The sequence below is a fragment of the Meriones unguiculatus genome, chromosome 15, assembly GCF_030254825.1.
Source record: "Meriones unguiculatus strain TT.TT164.6M chromosome 15, Bangor_MerUng_6.1, whole genome shotgun sequence".
Lineage (NCBI taxonomy): Eukaryota > Metazoa > Chordata > Mammalia > Rodentia > Muridae > Meriones > Meriones unguiculatus.
Window position 1 is genome coordinate 76,164,023 of NC_083362.1, and position 23,399 is coordinate 76,187,421.

Genomic DNA, 23,399 nt, shown 5'->3' on the forward strand with positions numbered 1-23,399 from the left:
AGCCCTTAAAGTGTATAGTTCTCTCTGCCGTAAAGTGTTATGCAGTTTACAGGAGTGACATCATCAGATTCACAACTCCCCCTGCACACACTCAGGAGAAGGAGACTATACAGGTGCCTGCATATGGGGATCTATTCCAGTGTGGTCGGTGGGGTTCTGGGACCCTCCTAGAAACTTGTAGGCCTTTGTAGAACTCTCACAACTATATTCCTTTCTCCCTCTACCCCCGCTGGTGGTCTTATCCTTCTCTCAGTCCTTTTCACAGTCCCTGCCCTGTTTCTCTTATCCAAGCCAATGGAGTAATACTGCTATCTAAACCCTTCTCTAGTCTCTGCCTTCTTAGCAGGGGCCAGCAGGCGCGGGGCCACGCGCCTCCTCACCCACAGGCAGGTCTTAAGTGTAAGGAGCTTTCTTCCTTCCACTCCAGCTCCCGGTTCTTCTTACAGACCTCGACTACCCATTTAGGACAGGTAACTAGTATGGAACCTTTAAAATGACCCCAAGTGCCAGAGTTCTGACTCAGCCAGGACAAGGCAGCACTCCACCCATGCCCCAGTCCCAGCGCAATTCCCAGCTTGTGATGTTGAATGCCCTTTGATTTGAAAGACAAGGACTTGGACTGATAAGGGACCACACAAAATCTGTGATGGAGTCAATTCCTTGGAAGTTGGAAAGAAATCCTAGGTGATTCAACTTAGATTAGAATGGAAAGAGATCAAGGCCAGGAATGGTGATGAGATGAAAGCCCAGCCTGGCAGAGTGGGAGGGCTGAGGCAGGAGGATGGTGAATTTGAGGTTATATAGAAAGCAAGACCTTGTCTTTTAGAAGAATCAACAATAAAAAAAAAAGAGGGAAGGAAAGGGAAAGGATCAGTTTGTCTTCTGATGTGCATATATGTATGCATATATAAGTATATGTGTATGGTCAGGGAGATAGTATTCAGGTCGGCCACCAGGACCTATCTCCTAGTGGAAGTGTGCTGCTGAGAAAGCCAAACATTCTTAGGCTCTTGCTACTGGCTGGTCCCACTAGCCAACTGCAGACTGTCCAGAAAGCACTGTATTAAAATGACCTAGGGAACAGTGAGACACTGCAAAACTCCAGAGCTGTGGGTAGAAGAATTATTGACTGCATATCAAGGGAACTTACCTGCCAAAGAGGCGGGGCATGATGCCAGAGAGCCTGAGTTCTGGAACACTCAGCCTTTTACTTCCCTCACTGCTGGGTTGCAGGAGATAACATTCGCATGGTCAGTAGACATGTAACAGGGTCAAAATGCCATCTGTGACCCCCTGGTTGGCACAGTCAGATGTGCTCTGAGGACATAGATGCTGGGAGCTCTACCTTCCAGAGCTGTCCACTGTACCCTTGGTGGCCTTGGGAGAGCCTGGGCTCCCTGCGCTGCGGAGGGGAGAGGAGTCATAGAGCAACAGGGCCAAGAGGGACGGGGCAGGAGTCTGTCTGTCTGTGGGGCTGCCAGACTGGGACCCTGCAGGAACACCTGGCTCTGTCATGGGGCTATGGCAAGGGGTGAAGTTCTGTGCCCACCTGGCATTTAGTTAGGGCTCAGTAGTCACCCACCTGTCCTCAGATGATACCAAACTCTGTTGGGCTGTGTTTCTCCTCGACATATGTACCTGTGATAGGACTTTACTTGTAAACTGGGCGCAGTGAGGCATTAACAACCACGCTGCAGACCTTGGCAATCTTACCATATGATTTTTCCTTTCCTTTCTGAGTCAGGAAACTTTCACCTCTGTATTAAAAGGAAGAACTTCTAGGCTCTTCTTTGGCATATGGAAAGTCCAAGAGCCACAACTCTTAGTGCTTAGGGGCCATCGCCAAGAAAGATGAGGACCACCTCAACACAAGGTGTTGGCTGTTGCTGGAGTGGATCTGATGGTGACTAGCAGGCAGTAGGACATGAGACTGGAAACTGGACAAAGGGAGTCAAAGTTTGAGCAAAATATATCTGAACAAAATGGCACTGGATTTGATCACATTTTTTTTAAATGTAAGAATTATTTATTTCTGAAGTCTTCCGTGTAAAGCGGTGTACCCCAGCTTACTGGAAGTAGATAAGGGAGGAGCTCTTGGGCTCACAGCCTCGATTCTTCCCACTCCTGACAGCCCTGCCATTGGAGTGCATCTGTGAATCACTGCTGTATGCTCGTTAAGCTCTAAACGAGATTTTCTCTCTACATTAACTATGTACCCGGAAGTTGCCTGGTCTGCTCTCTAATAAGGTTTCTGGGTCTGTTTCAGGCGGAGGCCAGGCTTGCAGCAAAGCGTGCAGCCCGAGCCGAGGCTCGGGAGATCCGGATGAAGGAGCTGGAGCGGCAGCAGAAGGAGGTAATGGAGGCTGGGGGCTCGCGGTTGACTCTTTCTTTTAGGGCCTCGAAGACAGAGTTCCTGCTGCTGTTGAGCATCGGCCTCCTTCACTGTCACCTCTTCATGGCTCCCGCTTGGAATGTGTGCTCCCGGGGTTCTTGTTCCCAGTTAGACCCCAGCACACAAAGCACGAGGCCGGGCATGCCTGCCCATCTGAGGGCCTGATGGAGCAGCCTCTGGGCTTGCCCTTTAGTTGAGTTTCTAGGACAGCTTTCTAACTGAGACGAGCTGGAGAGAACTGGGTTGAGGCTTCTGTCTGTCCACCTGTAGGGTTAAGGTCTGGATTCTCTCAGAGCAAGAAAAGAGCAGAGTAATTTTTGTTTTAACTTAATTGGCCAACTTTTTTTCATTAGAAAAGGTTTTCTCTGAGGCTTCTCAGCAATTAGAGTGAACACTGGAATAAGCAGTCACAGGAACAGCTGTGCTCTGGAGGACCCAGGTGGTCACAGGTGCCCACACCCCTATCCGATGTTGGGTTTTAAAGCCTTGAGTCAGAATCCCTTCCCATCAGCCAGTCTGTGGGCTCTTTAAGTGCACTAGGGTTCTGCTTTCTTCACAACCATGCGCGTAACCGGCAAATGAGGAGCATGTGCTCCAGCCCCATGTTGCAGGCTTGGTGATGAAGAAGGCCTGACTGTTCTGGGCAGCGGTATCCAGCTGCTGCAGTGGTCCTTCATATGTAGGTTCTGGCTCTCTTCCTGTTCCCAGCTGACGTTCACCATTTGTGCAGCTTCAGATGGAAGCTTGGGATTCCTGTTTCTCTTCAGGCCATCAGACCTCTCTGCCTTCCTAAGCTTGTCATGTGCACTGGAGGGGCAGCTGGGCCACTAGCTTGTGACATTCACTGTCCCTTATTGCCTGGGGCGTCATGCCAATAGAAGAGGGGAGGTGGCCAGACTTGATTTGGGGAAGGAAACTTCTAGGCAGTGTATGGGTAGCCATAGAGTGCTGGGAGCCCCAGCCTAAAGGCTCAAGCAAAGGGGGACCAGGGCCCCAGTGTCAGGGATGGTGGTCAGGGCAGTCACCCCAGTGAGGGGACCTCACCCTGTCCTGTAGTGATCAGGAAGTGACCTTTACATGGGCTTGGCAAGCTTCTCCTGTGTGTTAAGCTCTGAGCAGAAAAATTAAACCAGTACTGGAAGGTGGCTCACTGTCTTTCCCTCTGGCTACAAATGCAAATAAAGTTTATAAAGTGTAATTTGTTCTACTCTTTGTTATTTTACATTTAGTACTTTCACATTTTACATTTAGTACTTTTTTGTGTTTATGTATTTTTTCTTTTAATTTTTTTATTGTTGTTGTTGTTTTGTTTTTTAATGGCTTTTGAGATAAGGTCTCTCTGTGTAGTCTTGGCTGTCCTGGGACTCCCTTTGTAGACCAGGCTGGCCTCGAACTCACAGAGATCCACTTGCCTCTGCCTCTTGAGCACTGGGATTAAAGGTATGCGTTACCACTGCCTGGCTTTGTATATTTTTTTAAAAATATTTTCTCTTAGTTCTCTGGGAGAAGCATGGGGTTGGTGTTTTCCCAGCATCTGTCTCCCTTCAGAGGTTTATCTTTTTAAAATCAGAAAATAGGCAGTCCGTGTGTGTGTGTGTGTGTGTGTGTGTGTGTGTGTGTGTGTTTAATTATTTGGGCTTTTCCCACATGAACTGTGATTAACAAGTCTTCGAGTTAACTGAAGTGCCTTCCTCTCCTAGTCTCCTGGCCAAGGGTCAGGTGGGCCGAAGGGGAATCAGAATCAGTGAACACCTGTCAGGATGCCCCACCCAGAAGTTCCTTCAGGAAACTCACCAGAGACAAATATCTGGACCCATAAAGGGAAAATAGGAAAAGACCCTACTGCTTTGTAGGCCACTGTCAGGCGCCTCTGAGTGGGTATGGCCCAGGCTCAGGGAACCATCCTCTGGAGCTCCTCAGCTCACTTGACTCTGGGATACATACTGGGCAGTTTGGAAATGAATAGTTAATTTTTTTTTTTCACAAGTCCCAGGTGTTTTTCAGACACCTGCTATCATTTTCTCTGTGCAATATTTCTGCTCATTCAGTAGATAGTTGTCAGCCCCCTGTGTGTAGGACCCTGATAACCCTTCCCATTGACTGTGGGAGCCACAGGCTAGTGTGATGGGGAGATAGGTAGTTCTGGGGCTGGCACCTGCTGTTTCTTAGGGTTACTAAGTGCCGGGAGCCCTATGGGAGCTGCTTACCATGGCTGCTATGCCCTGCCCTAGGCTCCTCTACTGTCACCATACCCTGGTTCTCCCATAGTCCTAAAGTCTTTCTTTCTCTCTTTTTTCTTTCTTTCTTTCTTTCTTTCTTTCTTTCTTTCTTTCTTTCTTTCTTTCTTTCTTCCTTTCTTCCTTTCTTCCTTTCTTCCTTTCTTCCTTTTTCTTTCTTTTGTCTTTCTTTCTCTTTCCTCTCTCTCTCTCCTTCCTTCCTCCCTCCCTTCCTTTCTTCTTTTCTGCCTTCCTTCCTTCCTTCCTTCTTTTTTTCCTTCCATTCTCTCTTTACCTTTTACATTTGGCAGTAGTGGGAATTGAACCTGGTACCTCATGTATGCTAGGCACTTCACACTGAGCCTCAGCCCCAGGCCCAGGCCCAACAGTCTGCAGAAATCACCAGGGTGTTTTGCTGCTCTGCTGGTTCCGGGGGTTAGCTGCATTTATGTCCCACTGGCCTTCCAGTGGGTGATAAGCCTCACTGCTGTCCGTTTCAGCTCTTGTTAGGGATCAACCAAGGACTCAGGCAGTGGGATTCGGTGAGGCTGTGAGCTCATGCTGTTAGTGAGTGTGGCTTCAGGAGTGACTTTCACTAAGATCTAAAATTCCTACAGAGGTCAAGGTGAGTTATGTAGTGTGTGCACACACGTCTACTAAGGGACACTAAATTATATTCCTTCTTGCTGATGGGTAGCATTGATTGGCTTATGTGCACGATTATATTTTTAAAAGCTTCTACAAATTCTTGGGTGAGAACCCCTGGGCAGTTAGCTGCGAGTGTGGCAACATCCACAACTAAGAGGAAATTAATGAGTCCTTAGAGTTTTTGTTTGAACAGAAGGGCGTTTGGCCTTGAACACCAAACATCTCTTCATGCTGCATTTGAGGCAGAATTTGCCAGGCACAGGGCCCACGCTTGTCAGCAGGAACTGCATAGGAAGAGAAGCAGTTGCTGCATATCCAGCTCCCCTTCACCTAGCCCAATCCAGGAGGAGCATGTGTGTGCATACGTGTGTGCATGTGTGTGCATACGTGTGTGCATGTGTGTGCATACATGTGTACGTGTGCACAGGCACTGGTGGGCGAGTCTGCAGAGAAGAGTGAGAGTAGCTCGCAGCCCAAGCATGCAGCCTGACACCGAAGCCCCCCGCAGACTGCTCTGCCTGTCTTCTCGGCCCTGGCTATTATTAGCAGCGTGGAGCCCAACGTGAGCTCATACCATCCGATAGCCCGGGGCACTGGCATTTTAAGTTGTTGATTAAGGAGAAATGAATATGTTTTGGACTGCCAGTGTTTAGCCAGTACGGTTGGTATTTTGTTTTAAAACTGGGAAACATGATCCTTGCTTTTTCCTGCTCATGCTGCTGGGCAGGGGGTGGCTGGCCCTAGAGGAAGGGGCCTGGATGAGCTGAGGAGGCCTCAAGCTCATGCCAAAGTTGGGGTCCTCCAGAAGAGCTTGCAGACTGTGCAGAGAGCAAAGATAGGAAGGACAGGAGTGCTGGGGTGCAGATCTGCCCCCAAACCTCCGGACAGTGAGCTGTATCCAGACGCAGGGCTCTCTAAGTATCCCCAGTAATGACTCTTGTCAGCCATGCAGATGGCAGGAGCCAATTGCAGCATCCTCAAGCTGTGATTTGGGGCTGGTTGAGTGGATCTTAGCTCCTTTTTAACGGCCTTACTTACCAAAGGAGAATAACATATAGGTGGTGTTTTTTGGGAGATCGTAGGGATCCTTGAGCTTTACTGGAAAAGCTTGGGCTGATAGAAGTATCTCTCTTCCGCCAGACTGGATCATCGTTTTGGTTGGAGATGCCGCGTTTATGTTTATTATAGTTAAAAGCTGACTGCTTTCTCTGGTGCTTTCCCTTATGAACAAAAGTGCCATATTCTAGTCCTGTGCCTTTAACAAGGCCTGACACAAGCCATGGTTTGTTGAATGAATGCAGATATCTCTGTCTTAGCGGCACATGAAATGAAGAGACGGCTCTGAAGTAAACCTGTCTGTTGGGAGGAGGGAGCCCCTCTTGTGTTTCAGCGCAGTCTCATGGCCGTGACGTTTCGCCGGAACATTCTTGCTGTTCTTTCCTATAAATCTGCACGGACCAGGACGCTAAGGCCTCTTTATTAACCCTTTCTGAATCTGACCACTCAATTTCCCATTTAAAATTTGATACTTTCTGGTTAAACTTTTATTAGCAGTTTTCTTTCTAAAGATAATTTCATGTTTATTCTTGGGCGATGTCATATTTTACTTGTATCTGAGTTTGATATATTTTGATTAGAGTCACTTGCCATTTCTGTCTCTCATTCCCTTACTCCCTCTGGAGCATCCTTTCCTCCATGTCCCCATCTCCTTTAAAGTCTGAAAAGATGTCCTCAATTCCTGTTTCCTGTTGTGGCAACAGGCCATCAGCCGTCATCTAAAACAACACATGTTTAATCAGTAATCTTCATTTTTCTGCAGTGTGGTGTTCGCTCTTATTTCTGGTTGTTACTGAACCTTTCTGATGTTGCTACAATTTTAACTGCATTTTCTATTTTTCCCGTTTCTCTCTCCCTTTCCTGTAGATCTATCAAGTCCAAAAGGTAGGCTCTGCCCTTCATTTCTAAAGTGCATGTGCTGCTTTCCCTTGCCGAGCCCTGTAGCCTTCAGAACAATGCTGTGCACTGGCCACCCTGCTTTCCTCCACCCTGCACCTCCACCTCTGCGCCTGCTTCTCCCCTCAAGAGGCAGCAGCCATGCACTGAACACATCCCTCTAGGAACTGCCTCAAGGAATTGGAAAATTGTCTCCAGTGGAGAAAAAAATTTTTTAACACAAACCACATTTTAGAATTGGAGGAAGCTTTTACCAATTGTATATTAAAAAATAAAGACTTTTTCCCAGAAGGCCTTATTAGAAAACCTTAAAAATACCAATGTTCATTGCCACCTGTTAAGACATTAGTAGGCCAAGTGTAGGAGAACACTCCTGCAATCCTCGCACTCAGGAGGCCGAGGATCACTGATAGTTTGAAGCTATGCAGGGATTATGTGGTTATTTGGAGGCCAGCCTGTACATAGTGAGACCCTATCTCAAAAAATGAGAGAGAGAAGAAGACATTTAAACAGATAGAAAATGGATGGATGAATGGATGGAAAAATTGGTTATTAGGCCAGGTATGGTAGCCCCAACACTTGAGAGGTTGAGAGAGAGGTTTCAGGGCAGAAGAGAATAAAAATCTAGAATAAGAAGAAAATGAAAGATTACAGATTATTGGGGATAGAGGTTTTTGTTTTTTTTTTTTTTTTAGTTTTAATAAAAATTAAAAAAGAATAAAGCTATAGGAACAAAATCCAGTTGTCCTCCTCCCTCGACCCTAGAGCATTACAGGCTAAGGATCTATAATGTCCTCTTTGTGTCATGGCAGCCGCCGAGGCTTAGAAGCCAGGACAGTGAGCAGATCAGGCTGAGAGTGTTCTCCAGGAACTTGCGGCTCAGCCATGATGGAGCAGGGTGCCACTGGCCCCTGAAGAGGTTATAGGGCTTGGGGAGCCTTTTCTGTCTGTGCACTGTGCTCTTGTCTGCACTTGCTCAGTTTCTACCTAGAACAGCTGTATCTTCCTTTTAAAGCAGAAAGAGTCAGAACACAAGACTCTCAGTTCAGAGCACACGGGCTTCTAAAGCATGTCTCCAGTAAGCCTCAGAACTTGCAGCAGACAATCATGAGCTCAGTTTAATGACCCCCACCCCCCACCCCGCTCAGCCCAGCCTACTAGGAGACCTCCTCCCGTGACGAGGCAGAAGGGTCCAGAAGGTATCAGCAGAATCTGTACGGCATGTGTTCATGGTCCTAGCATCCACTACAGGAATGGATACTGAAGCCAGAGTCCCCTGTCTTGTAGAATCCCAGGAGGACGCTCACAGGTCTCAGTAAGGCTGGGAAGCCCTGATGGACAGTGAGGCTGTGGGACATTGCTGCCCCAAACCCAGGAAAGAGGCTGGATCTGATCATTTCCCCTCATCCTTCCCTTTCCTGTTTAGCTCACGGTTGGATTTTTAGCTGACAGGCCTGAGATGTGTTGTGAGAACTGTCAGATGTGAGTTCACGCGCAGGGCACAACTGGAAGAGCTCCGGAAGCCCACCACAGTTTATAAAAGTGTCCGTGGGACACTCACGTCTGTGATGATGGACAGAAGACAGGCATCCTTCTCTCCTCGTCCTGTGGCCGCTTAAGTTCCTCTGGGCTCAAGGGTGTTGTCCCTCAGCCTGGCTCTCTCCTGTCTTCTTAAGTGAAGGGCTAAAATCAAACAGAAACAAAGGCACTGTGTGTTACACAGGAAGTAGGATCTGAATGTCTCGGTAAGGGCGTAGCTAGCACTAGCTGAGTACAGAAGGGGCTTCAGTACCCAGAGGAGCTGTGACTTTGACGCTTCGATGGTTTGCTTTTATTTTCTTTACAAATGTGTATTCTAAAGAAATTGGTGTCTCTGCAAAGGACAGCTCTCACTCCAAGGGGAATAAGAGTTTGATCTGAGCCAAAAACGAATGACCCCATGGCCATGGAACACAGATTAAAGTTGCCCCAAATATCCCAACTTTTTATAGTTACAAAAAAAGTAAGTCATAAATCAAGGTGATTCCTACAGACATTGGTGGGGAAACTGTTTAGGCGGGTTAGAGCAGAGAAGGGAAATCTCACTGTAGGTTTTAGGCACATTCTTAGGTTTCCAAAGACTTCAAAGGACGTGGGACAGCATACAGAGGTGGTAAGTGGCTTCCGTGGGAACTGTAGACAGCAAAGACAAGTTCGGCTTTTGCTCTCCACGATCACAGCACTCTAACAGGTCGTCGGCCTGCAGAACTTTACACTAGTGCCTTCTCCACAGTGTAGTCATGCATGTCGTGCTGACCCCCAACCGTAAAATTATTTCATTGCTACCTCATAACTGTGATTTTTCTGCTGTTAAGAATCGTGGTGGAAATATCTGATATGTGACCCTGTGGGAGAAACCCTGTTCTCCACAGGTGTGGCTTTTTCACATAACTTAGCAGGAAAGACTGCTTGTGTGGCTTTTTGCACTAGCTTGACACGATTGGCTCTTCGAGGCTATGTGAAAATCTTCCAATTTCTCCTTTCGGTTTTCTACTTACTAACATCTCTTCTGTGGGAAGGGCAGGGCCATGTGTCTGAAACCTGGCCCTCCTTCAAGGTGAACCTAAACCAAACATAACCACAGCATGTTCAAGCAACTGGAAAACCATTTTAAAATGCCCTTGCACTTCTGGCACCCAGGTTTGTATGTCTGATTATAAACCTAAAGTGTGTTAGAATGTGACGTCCTGAAGGTTTGGTTGTCTGTTCCTTGATTTGCTTGCTAGAAATTGAGAAGAAAATAAGGAACAAAGCCAAGCTGGTTTTAAGCCCTGGTTCTCAACCAGCCCGGGGACACTCTAGCTAGAAGCAGCCGTTATGACCTACTTTGTTCAGTCCGTCTTGGACCACCATGGCTTAGAGTAGGCAAGAAAAACCAGGGGCTGTTAGCTGCAGTCTCTCCCCATCCAAAGGCCTGCTCTGCAGGTCCTAGGCATCTGCCAGCAGTTCTGGGTTCTCAGGCCTGCACTGGGGGCACAGGTGTCAGCAGGCGTGCAGAGAGAAGCCAGCTCAGTGCAGCGCTTCCCCTTCCCTCCTTGGGGACCCTTCCTGGGGCAGCAGCGTGGAGTGACCGGCTCTCCACTCACGCTTCAGTAGGCAGCACTGGCTCCTTCTGCAAGTGCGCCCCAAAACTGTGAACGGCTTTGCAGAGGGTCCTGCGGTGGTTCTGCCCAAGGTTTGTTTTCCTGACACCTTGGGAGCCTCCCCCCCACCCCCATAAGTGCTTTGCTCTGGACTCCAAAAGCCTGCGAGGAAGGAGTGGCTAGGCAGGCCTCATCTCAGGCCGTTACATGGCTGCTCAGCAAATGGCTTCTCGGCAGAGCCCAGTTCTGCGGTCACCCTGCCTGGCATGCCGCCTCCATGACTGATTGCGGTGGTAGAGCATGGCGGAAGAGTTTCTTATGCTTTTACTGTTTACTTCTTGACTAATTTTCTTTCCCTTCTGTCCATAGAAATATTATGGGCTGGATACAAAATGGGGCGACATCGAGCAGTGGATGGTAGGCCATGAATATAATTTAAGACGTAAATGGTTTATAATTTAATTCTGACTGCAGTTTAATTATGCCAGTGGATTCCTGTGGCACTGTAATTTGATACTCAGAGGTCTTCTTCAGGGCATTTCTGCATCTGGTGTGGTGGTGTTAGAAATGGCCTGGCCAGGCGTGTGACCTGTCCCCCTACAGAAGGGGACTACTGATATCTGCAGGCTGGGTTATCTGAGGTTCCATAACCACTGCTCCCCTAAGTCTCTCCATCAGAAGATTCCCCAGGGACTCGGGCTGGGTATGTGTCTGTGTGTAAGAACTTTCCAGAGAACCTCATGTCACCATCAGAACATCTCACTGTTCTAGTTCACCCAGAAGAGGCTCTGGCCTGTTTGCTTCCTTCACAGCCAGCCAGCTGCCCTCTCACTCCCAACCCCACACTCCTGTACACTCACTGTTGGCTCCTCTTGTCTTCTTGTCTCGTCTGTGCCCATGAACACCCCTACCCTTGAGAAAACTTCTTTCCCCTTTCCAACTGTTTTCTTTAAGACTCTGTCTGCCTTCCCTGGGCAGGCAAGGGCTAGTTCAACCCAAGAAAGCCTAGGTCCCTCAGGCCTCTCAAGAGAGGTGCCCATGTGGCAAGGCTCTGGGCTGGACACCTCTGGTGCTTTTCGGTGATCCCAGAGCAAGGCTGTGCTCACATTAAGCCTCCCACCTCTTTCTATCTTGGCTGCTGTCCTGGACTTTGACACGTGCTTTTGGCACTGGAGACCTGGAAATGTCCTCATCAAGGCTCCTCACTATTACACAGCCTGAGGAAGATTCAAGGCGATCTCCACCGTCTTAGATGCTCTGTGTAAATATCTATTGAAAAACTCACCATGATCAGTCTATGCCAACCCCCTGCCCCAGGTGTGTGTCTTGCTCTTCAAATCTTAAGGACAGTTAAAAGATGGCCACCTCCAAAGAGAGAAAAGCTGTCAATTAGCTGTGAGCAACTCTGTACCTCCTACTTCCATTCCAGAAATAAACATGCAAGAACCTGTTTATCCTGGAGTCCGGAAAGCAAACAGGGTGACATTGACATTGGGGCCTCTCTGGGGAAATCGGTTCCCGAAGCAGAGTCAGGCCATACGGGAAGAGGGCTGATCTAAAACCAGATTGTAGGGTTAGAGAAAAGAAAGAAGGGGGGAAAAGCAAGGCTTCATTTTTGCCCCCGAGCTTGCGAGCTGCTTTTCAGGCACGAACTATGCCCGTTATTGTGTTCTTGAGGACCTCCTCCAGGAGCTGTTTCTCACAGTCCTTCAGTTCGAGCCTTTGAACAAAAGCCAGAAAATAAAATAAAATGCTGATTCGCCGTTTAGATGAAAAATGCTGGATTGTGTGGTGGCAGGCCCTCTGGGGGTTTCTGAGCACCCCGCCTTGCTCTCTCTAACCTCTCTCTGCTGTTCCCTTTGCATCGGTAGGAAGACAGCGAGCGCTACTCTCGTAGATTCCGGAGAAACACATCGGTCAGTACCACGATCCGTCGCCGCCAGGGAAGGCTCACAGAGCCCTCCTGGCTCCTCTAGTGGCTGAAGTAGACACAGTGCTCCAGAGAGCCTTGCCATTGCTGATATGCAGCTGCTGTCGTTGCCTGAACGAAGACCGCAGCTCAGCCTTCAGCATTTTGGGCTAAATTGAGTGAAGAAATTGTGTTCGGGATAAGAAACAAAACAAAACTGTTTATTGAACCCAAGGCCTCATGCAAGCCTAGGCGCTCTATCTACAACTAAACTTTGTCTCATGCCCTGTTTAAGTATGATTATTAATATATTATTCATGACAGTGTAAATGCTGTTCTTGTTAAGTGCCCGTAGGTAGTTTTTATAATCATTGGAGCTTATTAGTAACCCTCCGTAACAGTTGCCTGTGACGTGCTGTGTTTCCATAAACAGCCGAGGCAAACTGAGGCATGCTGAGGGCCTGTGTCACGTCCTCTGTGATGTCGGGTCAGCAGGTTCCTGTACAGTCCAGCTCACCGTCCTGTTCTCGTTGCTGTCTCTCACTAGGCTTCGGACGAAGATGAGCGCTTGTCCGTGGGTAGCCGCGGCAGCCTACGGGTCAGTAACGGGCGTGATTGCTTCCTGCATGGCAACCAAGTGTGGGCGGGATCCCTGCGTTCAGTGTTCATCACAATGTGTGCTCCACAGGTCCCCACCTAACTGATGAAGAGTTTGTATCTAAGTTAATCAAGGGCAGGGTGGGCCGGCCTGGGGAGAGGCTGTCAAAACTACGTCCCCAAGCAGCCGCTCTACTCTGTTAAAGGACTTTACCACGCTGAGGTTGATTAATCATGACTGTGACAGTTAGGTCACACAGCATTAGCCCTTGAATAAACATGCACCAGGTATGTGTTTAGCTTGGCATATGGCAGTAAGGCCCGGGTGATACACCGGCCTGGGGCTTAGCCGCCGTCACTGGCCTTTCCTCCTAACAGCAAGAGCAGACCCTGGGTGGCTCTGCTGGACAGTTACATGTGAAGGGAGCGAGGTGCCACCTTACTGCGGGGAGTTTCTGCTGAGTGTCTGTCATGATGCAGCTGTGACTTCCTCCCGGGCCCTCCCTCAGACATGATCCGCGTTAACGGAAGCAAGATTTATGCAAGCAAAATATAAGTAGAAGCTCAGCTTGCAACATCTGTGGTCAGGCCCAGGCATTGCAGTCGTGGGAGGTGTCAGAGGTCTAGAGCCCTTGAAACCAAGGGGAGGAAGAACAGTTGGGGACTAGGGGAAGCGCTGGGAAGGGCAGAACACGGAGCCGACCCTTGGATGTAGCCTCCTGGTGGTGACTTTGCAAGAGAGCTTCTTCCAGAAATGGCAGGGAGGAAGCCTGAGGAACAGATATCCAAGATAGAACAGGCGGGAGACAGAAGCAGAACCCAAATCTCTGGGACAGTGTGTCATTTTCAGACCTGTGGTCCCCTAGTGTTGGGGGGGGAGAGAATTTCACCATCTTAAGATTCCTGGGAGTGCTGTTGGGGGGTAGGGGGAGCAGGAGGGAAGTGTTTAAAAGAGTTTGCTGCGACTGCGGCATTGGCAAGTGTTGGGGCGTTCATTCCCCTTCCGTGTTAACCTCTAGTGAATTGAGACTCTATACTGGATATCTTTATCAGATGTAAGTCTATTTTTCCTAAGCTCTGGAGTTTCACACAGGAAGCCCCTGCTTAGAGTAGAAGAGGAGAATGGGAGAAAGTCATTGAGTTTTACTGCCAGCTTCCATTTGCCACACAACTCTCCCATGGTGGACTTAAGAAACTTAGTGGGCAAAGGCCCGTGCCACCAAGCCTGACAGCCTGAGTTCAGTCCCTGGGACCCACATGGTGGAAAGTGAGAGCTGACTTCTGAAACCTGACCTCTGAGTTTCACTTTCACTGCGGCACGGCCACTCCCCACCCAAAATTAGTTCGTTTTTATTTTTATTTCTTTTTTAAGAACCAAAAGAAATATCTTTAACAAAATCTAGAATTTGAGAGCTGAGGTCCTGGAAATAAGAATCAAATCTGCTATACTCCTTGATGTGGAACAAGCCGGGAGTATTTAGGGACCCGCTTGAGGTCGAAGATCTTAATGACAGTGCCAGCCTCTGATGCCCCCAGAGCCTTTCACACGTGCCAGGTTCCTGAAACTCCATCCCCTTCTGGCTGATACAGCTGAGAAAGGCAGCTGGCAACCCTGCTTTGTGGGCAATCTCACTCTGTGTCTATGGAGGCCGGATTATGCCACTTACTATAGTTTAATATACTGAAGCCTTTACTTTGCGGATTCTTAAGATGGCTTCTTTCTGGACTGCAGGGCTAACAATGATGATAAGGCCTGAGTTCCAGGAGGGGTGGTTACCACCCTGGGTTCAGCATACATGGTTCCCTGGGGAAATCAAGATTGGGGGTTATTGTAAGTTTTTCATTAGCTTTATATGAAATCTGATGATATATCTCTAGACCTTTCCCTAGTTTAATTAGAACATATCTATACCAAGAAGGAAGACTCAAATGATTTTGTGTTTTGTAAACTAAACAGTTGCATAGAAGCAATTTATTGTTCTTAGATTTTCGGATGACCATCATTTTGATATGTATATTTCTTTTAAGTAAGACATTAGAAGTTGTGGGAAATGTGTTGGTGTTAAGATTTTAAAGGTCGCCTGGTTTTTGCCTCTACATTTTTTACTTGCTTCCGGCACTCCCATTTCTGTTTTTCTCTTCCATCCCTATGCCAACCGGCACAGCCTGAGCTGGAGTATGGGAGCCCCTATGCCTGGGTGAGGTGGTGAGATAATTGTGCTGTGTGACTCTAACGGTGTGCAGTGACAAATGATAGCTGCGGTGCTTTTTACTAACTTCCTGGGTGTGTTTCCAAAAAGCCACGTCCATCTGCCAGTCTTCACCCAGGACACTGTGAGGGCAGGAGGGCATGGCACCCACTAGAATGAGCCATCACACCCTTCCCCCCACCCCGAGCCTCCTGGCCTGTGGATGGTGCCCTAAAGCCTGGACTATCTAGTACCTGGGTCCCACTTACTGGCAGCTACTATTGGCCACCCACTATGGGTTCCTCAAAGAACCCACCAGGCCAAGAACTCCCAGGGTGTCTTTGTGCCCTTTTAAAATACTATGAAGAAATCGTTTTACTTAATAAACCCCATTCTTTCCTAATTGTAAGCATTCAAATTAAGAGCACTAGCTGGCTCTTTTGGCCCTTTGGTCTAACCCTCGAAATAACAGTCTTTTATGTGAGAGTCCCAATGCCTTGTGTCCTCTCAAAATGTATACAGCTTACACAAAAAGAAGCCTCCAAGAAATTTTGCAAACCTGTAGCCTCTTCTAGGAATACACAAGGCTGATTTTAGCTCAAAGCCCCTGGGCTTCACATATTCTCCATTTCAAAATTTATTTGGAAATTTTACTTTTATGTTTATGGCAATTATTAATAAATAGCCAGTGTGTCTGCCAAGCGTGCTTGGTCCTCCAAGGTCCCCCACAGAGCTGGCTAGAAGAACTGAGCATGGGAATTCCTACTCATCGCACCCGCTGAGCCGCTGGAATAGTCCTAGCCTGGTGAGGCAGGCCAGCTAGGGGGAAGCACAGAATAGGACCTCACGAGAGCCCCGACTGCATGTTCCCTCTTCATAGAGCGCTGGCACACTCACACCGCGACACTAGCAGTTCTTCAGACCTTTAAGGAATCAAATGCATTTGAACTTGTTTCTAGATATCGTCCTTTGTGTTTTAAACTCAAAGTCAGTTTCGAGGGCCAGTCCTCGGGGTGTATGTGAATTTTGGCAATGGCCAGGGGCATTTTGGATTTCACCTCACACTGTCTTCTCTTTTTAAAATTAATTTGGCTACGTCAAGTGTGCTACTCACAAGTTTCAACTAACAAGTTTCTTGTTTTGCTTCCCGTTTTAATGACCTCTGATGTGCCCTGTGACTTACACAGCAGACGGCGTTCATCTGAGCAGCTGATGGCTGGCACTGCCCAGCCACGTTGGGGCTGCCCATGCTTGGGGCCGCACTGCAGCCGTTCTTTCTGCCAGTCTCACAAGGGTTTTAACATAAAGCACACTTACGAAATGCCTTATGGCTCCTTGTGGTTTTCAGGTTTCATGTGGAAGATTTTTTTTTTCACGTACTCCTGTTTCACTTAGAAACTTCAAATTGGTGTGTCTTGGTCTTGGTTTTTGTTTGTTTTGTTGAGTTTAGCAAAAGCAGGCATATAGTTGATAATGAAGCTTCCACTCTGGAGTGAGAATATGCCTGCCAGTTTCTTATTCTACATCAGTATTGTATTCCTGGAGTGAGGATACACTGAAGTGAGGATCGCCCAGAACCTTCCATAAGCCACGCCCTCCCACCTGCTGATGTGCCCATTGGGCAGTCACATGGCTTCCTCACCATGGCCCTGTAATTTCTTCATTTCTGTGCATATTGTCATAGCTGTGAAAGTGCAGGTGGGTTGACTTATTTGCCTCTGGACACAGGCAGACCTTGTGTTTGCAGTTTGGGTATCAGCTGAGGCAGATAAATCTTCCTCTTCCATCTTTACTAGCTGTGAGGCCACTCTTTTCCCCATCTTTGAAGTAGTTTGGTTCCCAGTGGTCCTCACCCTGAACCAACAGCCATTTCCTCAAACATGGCTCCTAGCACAATAAAGTAGGCCGTTCCCTCTAGGAGCAGCCGAGCACTCTGAGATGGTGTTGCCTTGGCTTAGGGGGAACAAGGGAAGGGAGCCAGGCCAACCTGTGGTATGCCTAGTCTTCCGGATAATTTGGTTTGGTCTGGTTTCTTCTTGGAGGACAAATGATAATATATCTTCCCATCTCATCTGGAAAAAAAAAATGAAGGAGGAAGAGTAAATGACTGACAGGTGACTCCCAGAGGTTTCCTAGTCCTTCCTCAGGAAAGTTCCTCATTTAGTTGTAGGTTACATGGACACTATTCTGAATCTTAGGGACACAGCTTCATTTGGGCTGCATTTTCTAGTCCTTACCTGAAATCTAACTGCCCCAGGCAGGTCGCTACCCTCTGGCCTGGCATTCAGCCTTGTGGAAATCTAGAGTTTTCCACAGAACTAATCTAAGAAAACTGCCTAGGAAAGCAGCTACATCCGGCAGTGTCCCTCACCCCATGGGAGGGAATGACATGGGTGCCATGCTTGCCAGGCGTTTTCTGAGTTGCTGTGGGTTAGCAGGAATGCTGGCATTTTGGGGTGGCCAGGCTCTCTGCTGCCCTGGGCTGCCCCATTCATTCCCTCCGCAGAGAACGCTCAGTGTTTCCTGGGTAAGTGTTTCTCTCTGGTTTGTACCTGTGCTACTGTTTGCGCTGATGTGACCTCTCCTCTCTTTGTTGAAACAGACTAACGGTTATGATGGAGACTATTGCGGATCCCAGTCCCTAAGTAGAAGATCTGGCAGGGTTAGTACAGCAAGGCTGCATGGCGTGTGCTCTAAAGGGGTTGCTGCTTCAAAGTGTCTAAGACATAATGCTGCCCTGGCTCTCCCCCACCCCAGCACTTTCCGGCATTCTCAGAATGCTACTATTCAAGCATTCTTAGCATGATTCGCATTCTCGATGTTACATTAAGAAGCTGATAAGCATTCCTAAAAATACCCAGGATTCAGAAGTAGCTTGTCTGCTGTTGGTTAACCTCTTGTGTATGTCTGTTGGTGATTTGACTCTGACGTGAATGGAGGCCCACCATTTCAGTTCTCTGCATTTCAAGCTTGTGGTGTTAATGTTTATCTTAAAGATGCACATGTGAGAGCTTGTACTTTCTGACAAGGAAAAGGAAGGAAAGAGGACTGAATTCTCATGTCTTGAGTGCTCACAGTTGAGGGTGGGGAGCATCTAAGAAGCCAGAGCAGTGTAAGGAGGGAAGAGGGAGGGCCAGGGCACTGGGGAAGGCCTGGGATCTGTCAGGAATGTCTGTTGGACATTTCAGAAGGTTAAATTGGGCACATTTTAATTAGGCCTCATGATCCACACAGATTAATCTGAGTTAAACGACATAATACCTTCCTGTTCCTAATGTCATGTTTTTCCCTCTTATGGTAATAAGTTTCTTGTGTAAAATTTAATTTGTTTTAATTATATTAAGATATCATTTAGTGGGCTGGAGAGATGGCTCAGAGGTTAAGAGCACTGGCTGTTCTACCAAAGGTCCTGAGTTCAATTCCCAGCAACCACATGGTGGCTCACAGCCATAATGAGATCCGGTGTCCTCTTCTGGCATGTAGGTGTACATGCAGGCAGAATAATGTATAAATAATAAATAAATCTTTAAAAAAAAAAGGAAAAAAAAAGATATCATTTAGTCACTTCAATTCCATTTCTAGGCTTCAGATTGCACACACACATACAGAAACACACACACACACACACACACACACACACACAGCTAATAGTGTTGGCTTTCCCAAACTAGCCAAACAGGTTGCTTGAGCCTTCTCAAACCTGTTTAGGATTGCCTATGCTTTTCATATGGCCCCTCCAAGCTTTTCTAGTTCCAGACTTCAGAGACCTCGTAGTCCAAGCCATCTGTCCGTCGCCCTTCGCACTGACACTGAGGAGTGGTGTCTCAGAGACAGAAGCCTGCGGTCACTGACCTGTGCACAGCCTTTGGCGGTGTTGCCGACTGTGCTCAGCAGGCCTGCGGAGCTGGCTACCAGCCTGTGAGACAAGAGCCACAGTGCTTTCCCGATACTGACAAGCTGTGACTTTAATCCCTAGTGCATTATTTTGCCGTAACTGAAGTTCCTTGGTAGTCCTTCCAGTGTGACACTCTTTACACATGGGATGTAAATTTGTCAACCCATCTGTGTCTCAGGGTGACATCAAGCTGTGTGTCAGACGTAGATCCAGTACAAATGTGCTTTATGATTTAGCTGCGGTTTAGACAGCCCCTCTACGAGTCAAATACAGAAAGGCCTGATTATAAAACTGCTCACAGAGTGAAACTGGATGTAAAATTGGTTTAACAAGTAGCTAGAGAGAGTCACATGACTGAAGGCTTCATCGAAGTCACACTTCAGGTACTGTAAACGCGAGGGGCATTCTGGAGGAAAGGGTAGGTGGGATGGAGGCACTTGACAGTTGTAAAAGAACCAGACACCTGCCTGGTAAGAGCTTGGGAATGTCTGTCTCCTCCCCCTTGATCTAGGGCCTCTGTGTGTAATGTCACTTGTGCACCTCCCCCACATTCTTTTCCTCCCGATGCTTTAGAGCGGATACTCAAGGTGAGCCTCCTGCACTGTGGGGCTGGAAGCCAGTTCTCAGCCTCCCCCTGCCTCTCTGCATCCAGGCGCTGGGCCAGGCCGAAGAGAGGCAGAAATTTTTGCCATAGAAAGAATTTCAGTTACCTAAGGAGATACGCAAAACAGGAGAGTTGAGTCTCTGGGGTCATTGACGGGTTGACGTGAGATTCCGTAAGCAACCAGCTAATAATAGCACACTGGACTTCACTGAGTCAGAGCCCTGAGATGTGAAAGGCTGCTAAGAATTTAGGCTGCAAATTCTTGAGGTGAACCAGAGCTCCCGGGTCCTAACACTGGTGTGCCTGTGCTTGCCTTGTGAATGGACAGGGGAAGGGAGCGCTCCCCACTCACAGGCTCTACTTTGGTGCTCAGAATTCCAGCTACAGCAGTGGCGGCAACGGCCGAGTCTCCGCTTTGTCGTCCTCCAGGGAGGAGAAGTTGGTTGGTTTCCATTTAAATCTTTCACACGCTGTCTTCAGAAACTGCAGGTTTCGTAGCATGCGTCCTCGTGTGTGGACCCCCGGGCCCCCCACCTATTTTACAAGTTTCTACTCGGAATGGATGTTCGACTGGACTGAGGAGGAACTAACATGAGCTACTTCCTTCAGACTTCCCCACTGTCCTGTAATTAACATACTCTCACATTCAGCCAGCTACCCTGAGAGAACCAATGGGATGCTTGTGTGTGTTGCTTTCTTTCCAGTTAGAACTAATCCAACAGGGAGAAAAGAAGATCCCCTACCTTTCATCTCCTCTCTGAAAGGATACTCTCTAGGCAGTGTGCACTTGGTGGCACTTTGTCAAAGATGGTTGAGCCTCGCATGAAAATTCGGTCCAGTCCAGCTGTCTGCGTGCACGGATGTGCATGGGCCAGGACAGGTGGCTTCTGTTTACTGAGGGCCCTGCCAGCTGGGGCTGGCGTGTCCTAGTGAACGCTCAGCCACTCACCTCCCCGGGAACCTGTTAAGCTAGGAGAACGGAGTTGGCCCAGATAAGCCAACAGGACGGGGCTCCCAAGTCACATTCCTAGATTACAGGCCACTACCAACCAGGTACCATATCACGGTGAATGGTATAGAAATGAGACTGAATTTCCCAGTACTGTCACCACAATGATGTAGACCTAGAGAAGAAATGGAAGGGGCTGGAGAGATGGCTCACTGGTTAAGAGCACTGGCTGCTCTTGCAGAGGACCAGGATTCGGCTCCCAGGACCCACATGGCAGCTCCTGACCATCTACAGGTCTCTCCTGGCCTTCATATTCACCAGGCATGTACACAGCACACTTAAATATATGCAGGCAAAACACACAAACACATAAAGTAAAAACAAATAATCTTTCCTTTTAGAGGTAAGAAAGAAGGAACAAAATTCCCTAAAGAATTAAAGGCGATTCCCAGGTGAATCAGAGCCCGTGTCCAACTCAGCTCATGGAGCAGAAAGAATCTGTACCCTAAGAATTACGTCAGAATTAGCGTTAGCCAGTGCAGATACAGAACACCATTCTCCACACTGGATTTCAGATCTTGGTATTTAGCCTGCCAGTGTGCGTGCCTGATTCACTCTCTTTAGGTAACGCCCAACCAAGGTGGTGAGGCAGGAGGGTGTTCCTGGGGAAATAGCTATTACTTAAGCAAAAGGTGAGGCCCCTATAAATTTCTGGTAAAGCAGTTTTTCCACCAAAGCTTAATAATCAGACTGAAAATTACAAAGACTAAAACCATTAAGATCTTATAACCGGCTAAAATTGACCCCACCCCGTGTGTGCGCGCACTCAGTGTGTCTGTGTGTGTGTGTGTGTGTGTGCGTGCATGTCTGTGTCTGTGTGTGTCATGCATGCATGCACTGACTGAAAGCCCTAAGTCATTCTGATGCCATGGTTAATGGGCTCTTACTATCCCTTTAACCCTCTCTCCCTCCCCCAGGAAGTGCATGCCTATGCTGTGATATTGTCAAAGCCAGTTTGGCCTGTGTGCCCAGCTCTAATCCACCTGTGAGAAGGAGTGATTTCACGTCTCCCCACCCATCTGACCTGACCTGACTGTTTTCTCTGATTGCAGGGACTCTTTTGCTCTGACCTTGGCCTTCCTAGTAGCGGCTTTGCTTCCAAACCCCCGTCTACCCAGAGTGGAACCCGGGTCTGTTCCCCTGCCCTTTCCTCTGCAAAGCGCACTGTGGCTGATGCACTTAGAGGGCACTTCAGCTTCTTCCGTGTGCAGTCACCGGGGCCTGGCGCGGGGTGTTTGGGTTGGCTTGGCCAGCTTGCTGAGACCTTTCTCAGTCTCCTACAAATGCAGTTTAGGACCTAAAATGGAAAAATAGGAAGATTCTGTGAAATGTGTACTCAAACAAAACAAAACAGAAAAAAACCTCAAGTCCAGAGAATTGGTCTCTTGGGTTTCTCCATTTCCAGCAATTGTTCCCCATTTGGGGTTCAATTTGCTTTAAAAAAAAATTTATTATTTTTTTTCTTTTTGCTTTTGTGAACATGTCCAGGAAACAATCTGCAAGGTTGCTATGCACTCGGCCTCCTGCATCTTGGAGAAGTGGACAGAACTGGGCCTTTCTTTTGGACTCTGTCCCTTTCCTGTTTGCACAAGGCAGAGGTTCAGGTCCAGCCAAATGGGCCTTTGTTGCTTTGAGCTCTGTTGCAACGCAGGGCGCCATGTTGGAAGTCCCGGTGCACAGGCTCTTTGGGAGGCTGAACTGCCCTCTCCTTTGCAGGCGGACTCAGCTGCGGGGAGGTCTGCTGGGCCCTGCACCTTTCCCTGCTCTTGCTTGTGCCCTGTGCCAAGGGCCTGTACATAAGTCCTGACTCATTTCTATAGCTGGGTCCTGGACCTCGGAGAGCTGCCTCTCTATTCCAGCATGACCCCTCATACAGCTCTGTGTTCTAGGTGTGCATCCCCTTGGACTTTTGGAAGTTCAGCCCTGAGCAGCTAGCAGCCTTACACTCCCCTTTTGTGTCTTGGCTTCTGCTGTGAACCTCATAGAAATAGTCATATCCTTTTTTTTTTTTTTCTTATTTCCCCACTCTGCCAAAACAAGGTTTCTCTGTGTAGCCCTGGCTGTCCTAGAATCCTCTCTGTAGACTAGGTTGGCCTCGAACTCAGAGACCCGCCTGCCTCTGCCTCCTGAGGGCTGGGACTAAGGGTAAGCGCCACCACCGGCCCAGCAGTCATACTCTTCCTGGTACATTCTTTCTGTAAGTTTTTTCTGCACCTGAGGAGACGGTTCGAAATCCTCCCGTCTCCTCTGATATCAGAATTCAGAAGTGCTCAAGCCCTTCAGATAAAGTGGTGGGGCACACACATATCCGCCTGCAAACGTCCCGTCCAGCTGGCGCACTCGAGGGGCCTAATGTGTGGATGTTGTAGAGTCGCTGGTAGGATGTGTTCAGAGGATGATGCAGGCAGGGGCTGCGCCTGTTCTTTTTTTTTTCCCCCCTTTGCTTTGTTTTGTTTTCAGATCTGTTTGATCCCTGATTGGGTGAACCCAGAAATGCTGAACCCTAGACACTGGTTGAGCTATGAGGTACCTAGATGGCAGTTAACCTGCCTCAGTGACCATGTACACCTGTTGGCTTTGCTTCAGGTCTTCTTCCAGCATGACCTGAGAAGAAACAACTGAAAAAGAGAGAGAGAGGGAGAGAGAGAGAGAGAGAGAGAGAGAGAGAGAGAGAGAAATAGCCCCATTTCCAGAGATGGTAGTTTGTGATTTTAAAGTTAGAAATTGTATCGTTTATCTTTACTGTAAATTTGGATTTTTATCTGTCTGATCCCCTGAAAACAAAATGCCTTAATTTTGGCTTTTTCTTCTAACCACTGTACTATAGTTACTTAGTGACCAGAACTGGTCTGCATGGCATTGTGG

At 48.1% G+C, this 23,399-nt stretch overlaps 1 protein-coding gene across 36 annotated transcripts in view; it reads left to right on the plus strand.

The window, feature by feature from the left end:
- Lrrfip1 (LRR binding FLII interacting protein 1) overlaps positions 1 to 23,399 on the plus strand; it is a 120,781-nt gene that overhangs the window by 61,899 nt on the left and 35,483 nt on the right. For 12 of the 36 annotated variants that reach the window (XM_021659569.2, XM_021659574.2, XM_021659575.2 and 9 more), the window contains exon 2: positions 2,267 to 2,353. In XM_021659569.2, the coding sequence (XP_021515244.1) occupies positions 2,267 to 2,353 (87 nt within the window). Of the gene's footprint in view, positions 1 to 2,266; positions 2,354 to 7,179; positions 7,198 to 10,700; positions 10,749 to 12,202; positions 12,248 to 12,787; positions 12,839 to 15,002; positions 15,036 to 17,628; positions 17,689 to 21,586; positions 21,665 to 23,399 lie in introns of all 36 variants that reach the window. The other 24 variants (XM_060368840.1, XM_060368841.1, XM_021659547.2 and 21 more) reach the window with 8 other exon arrangements.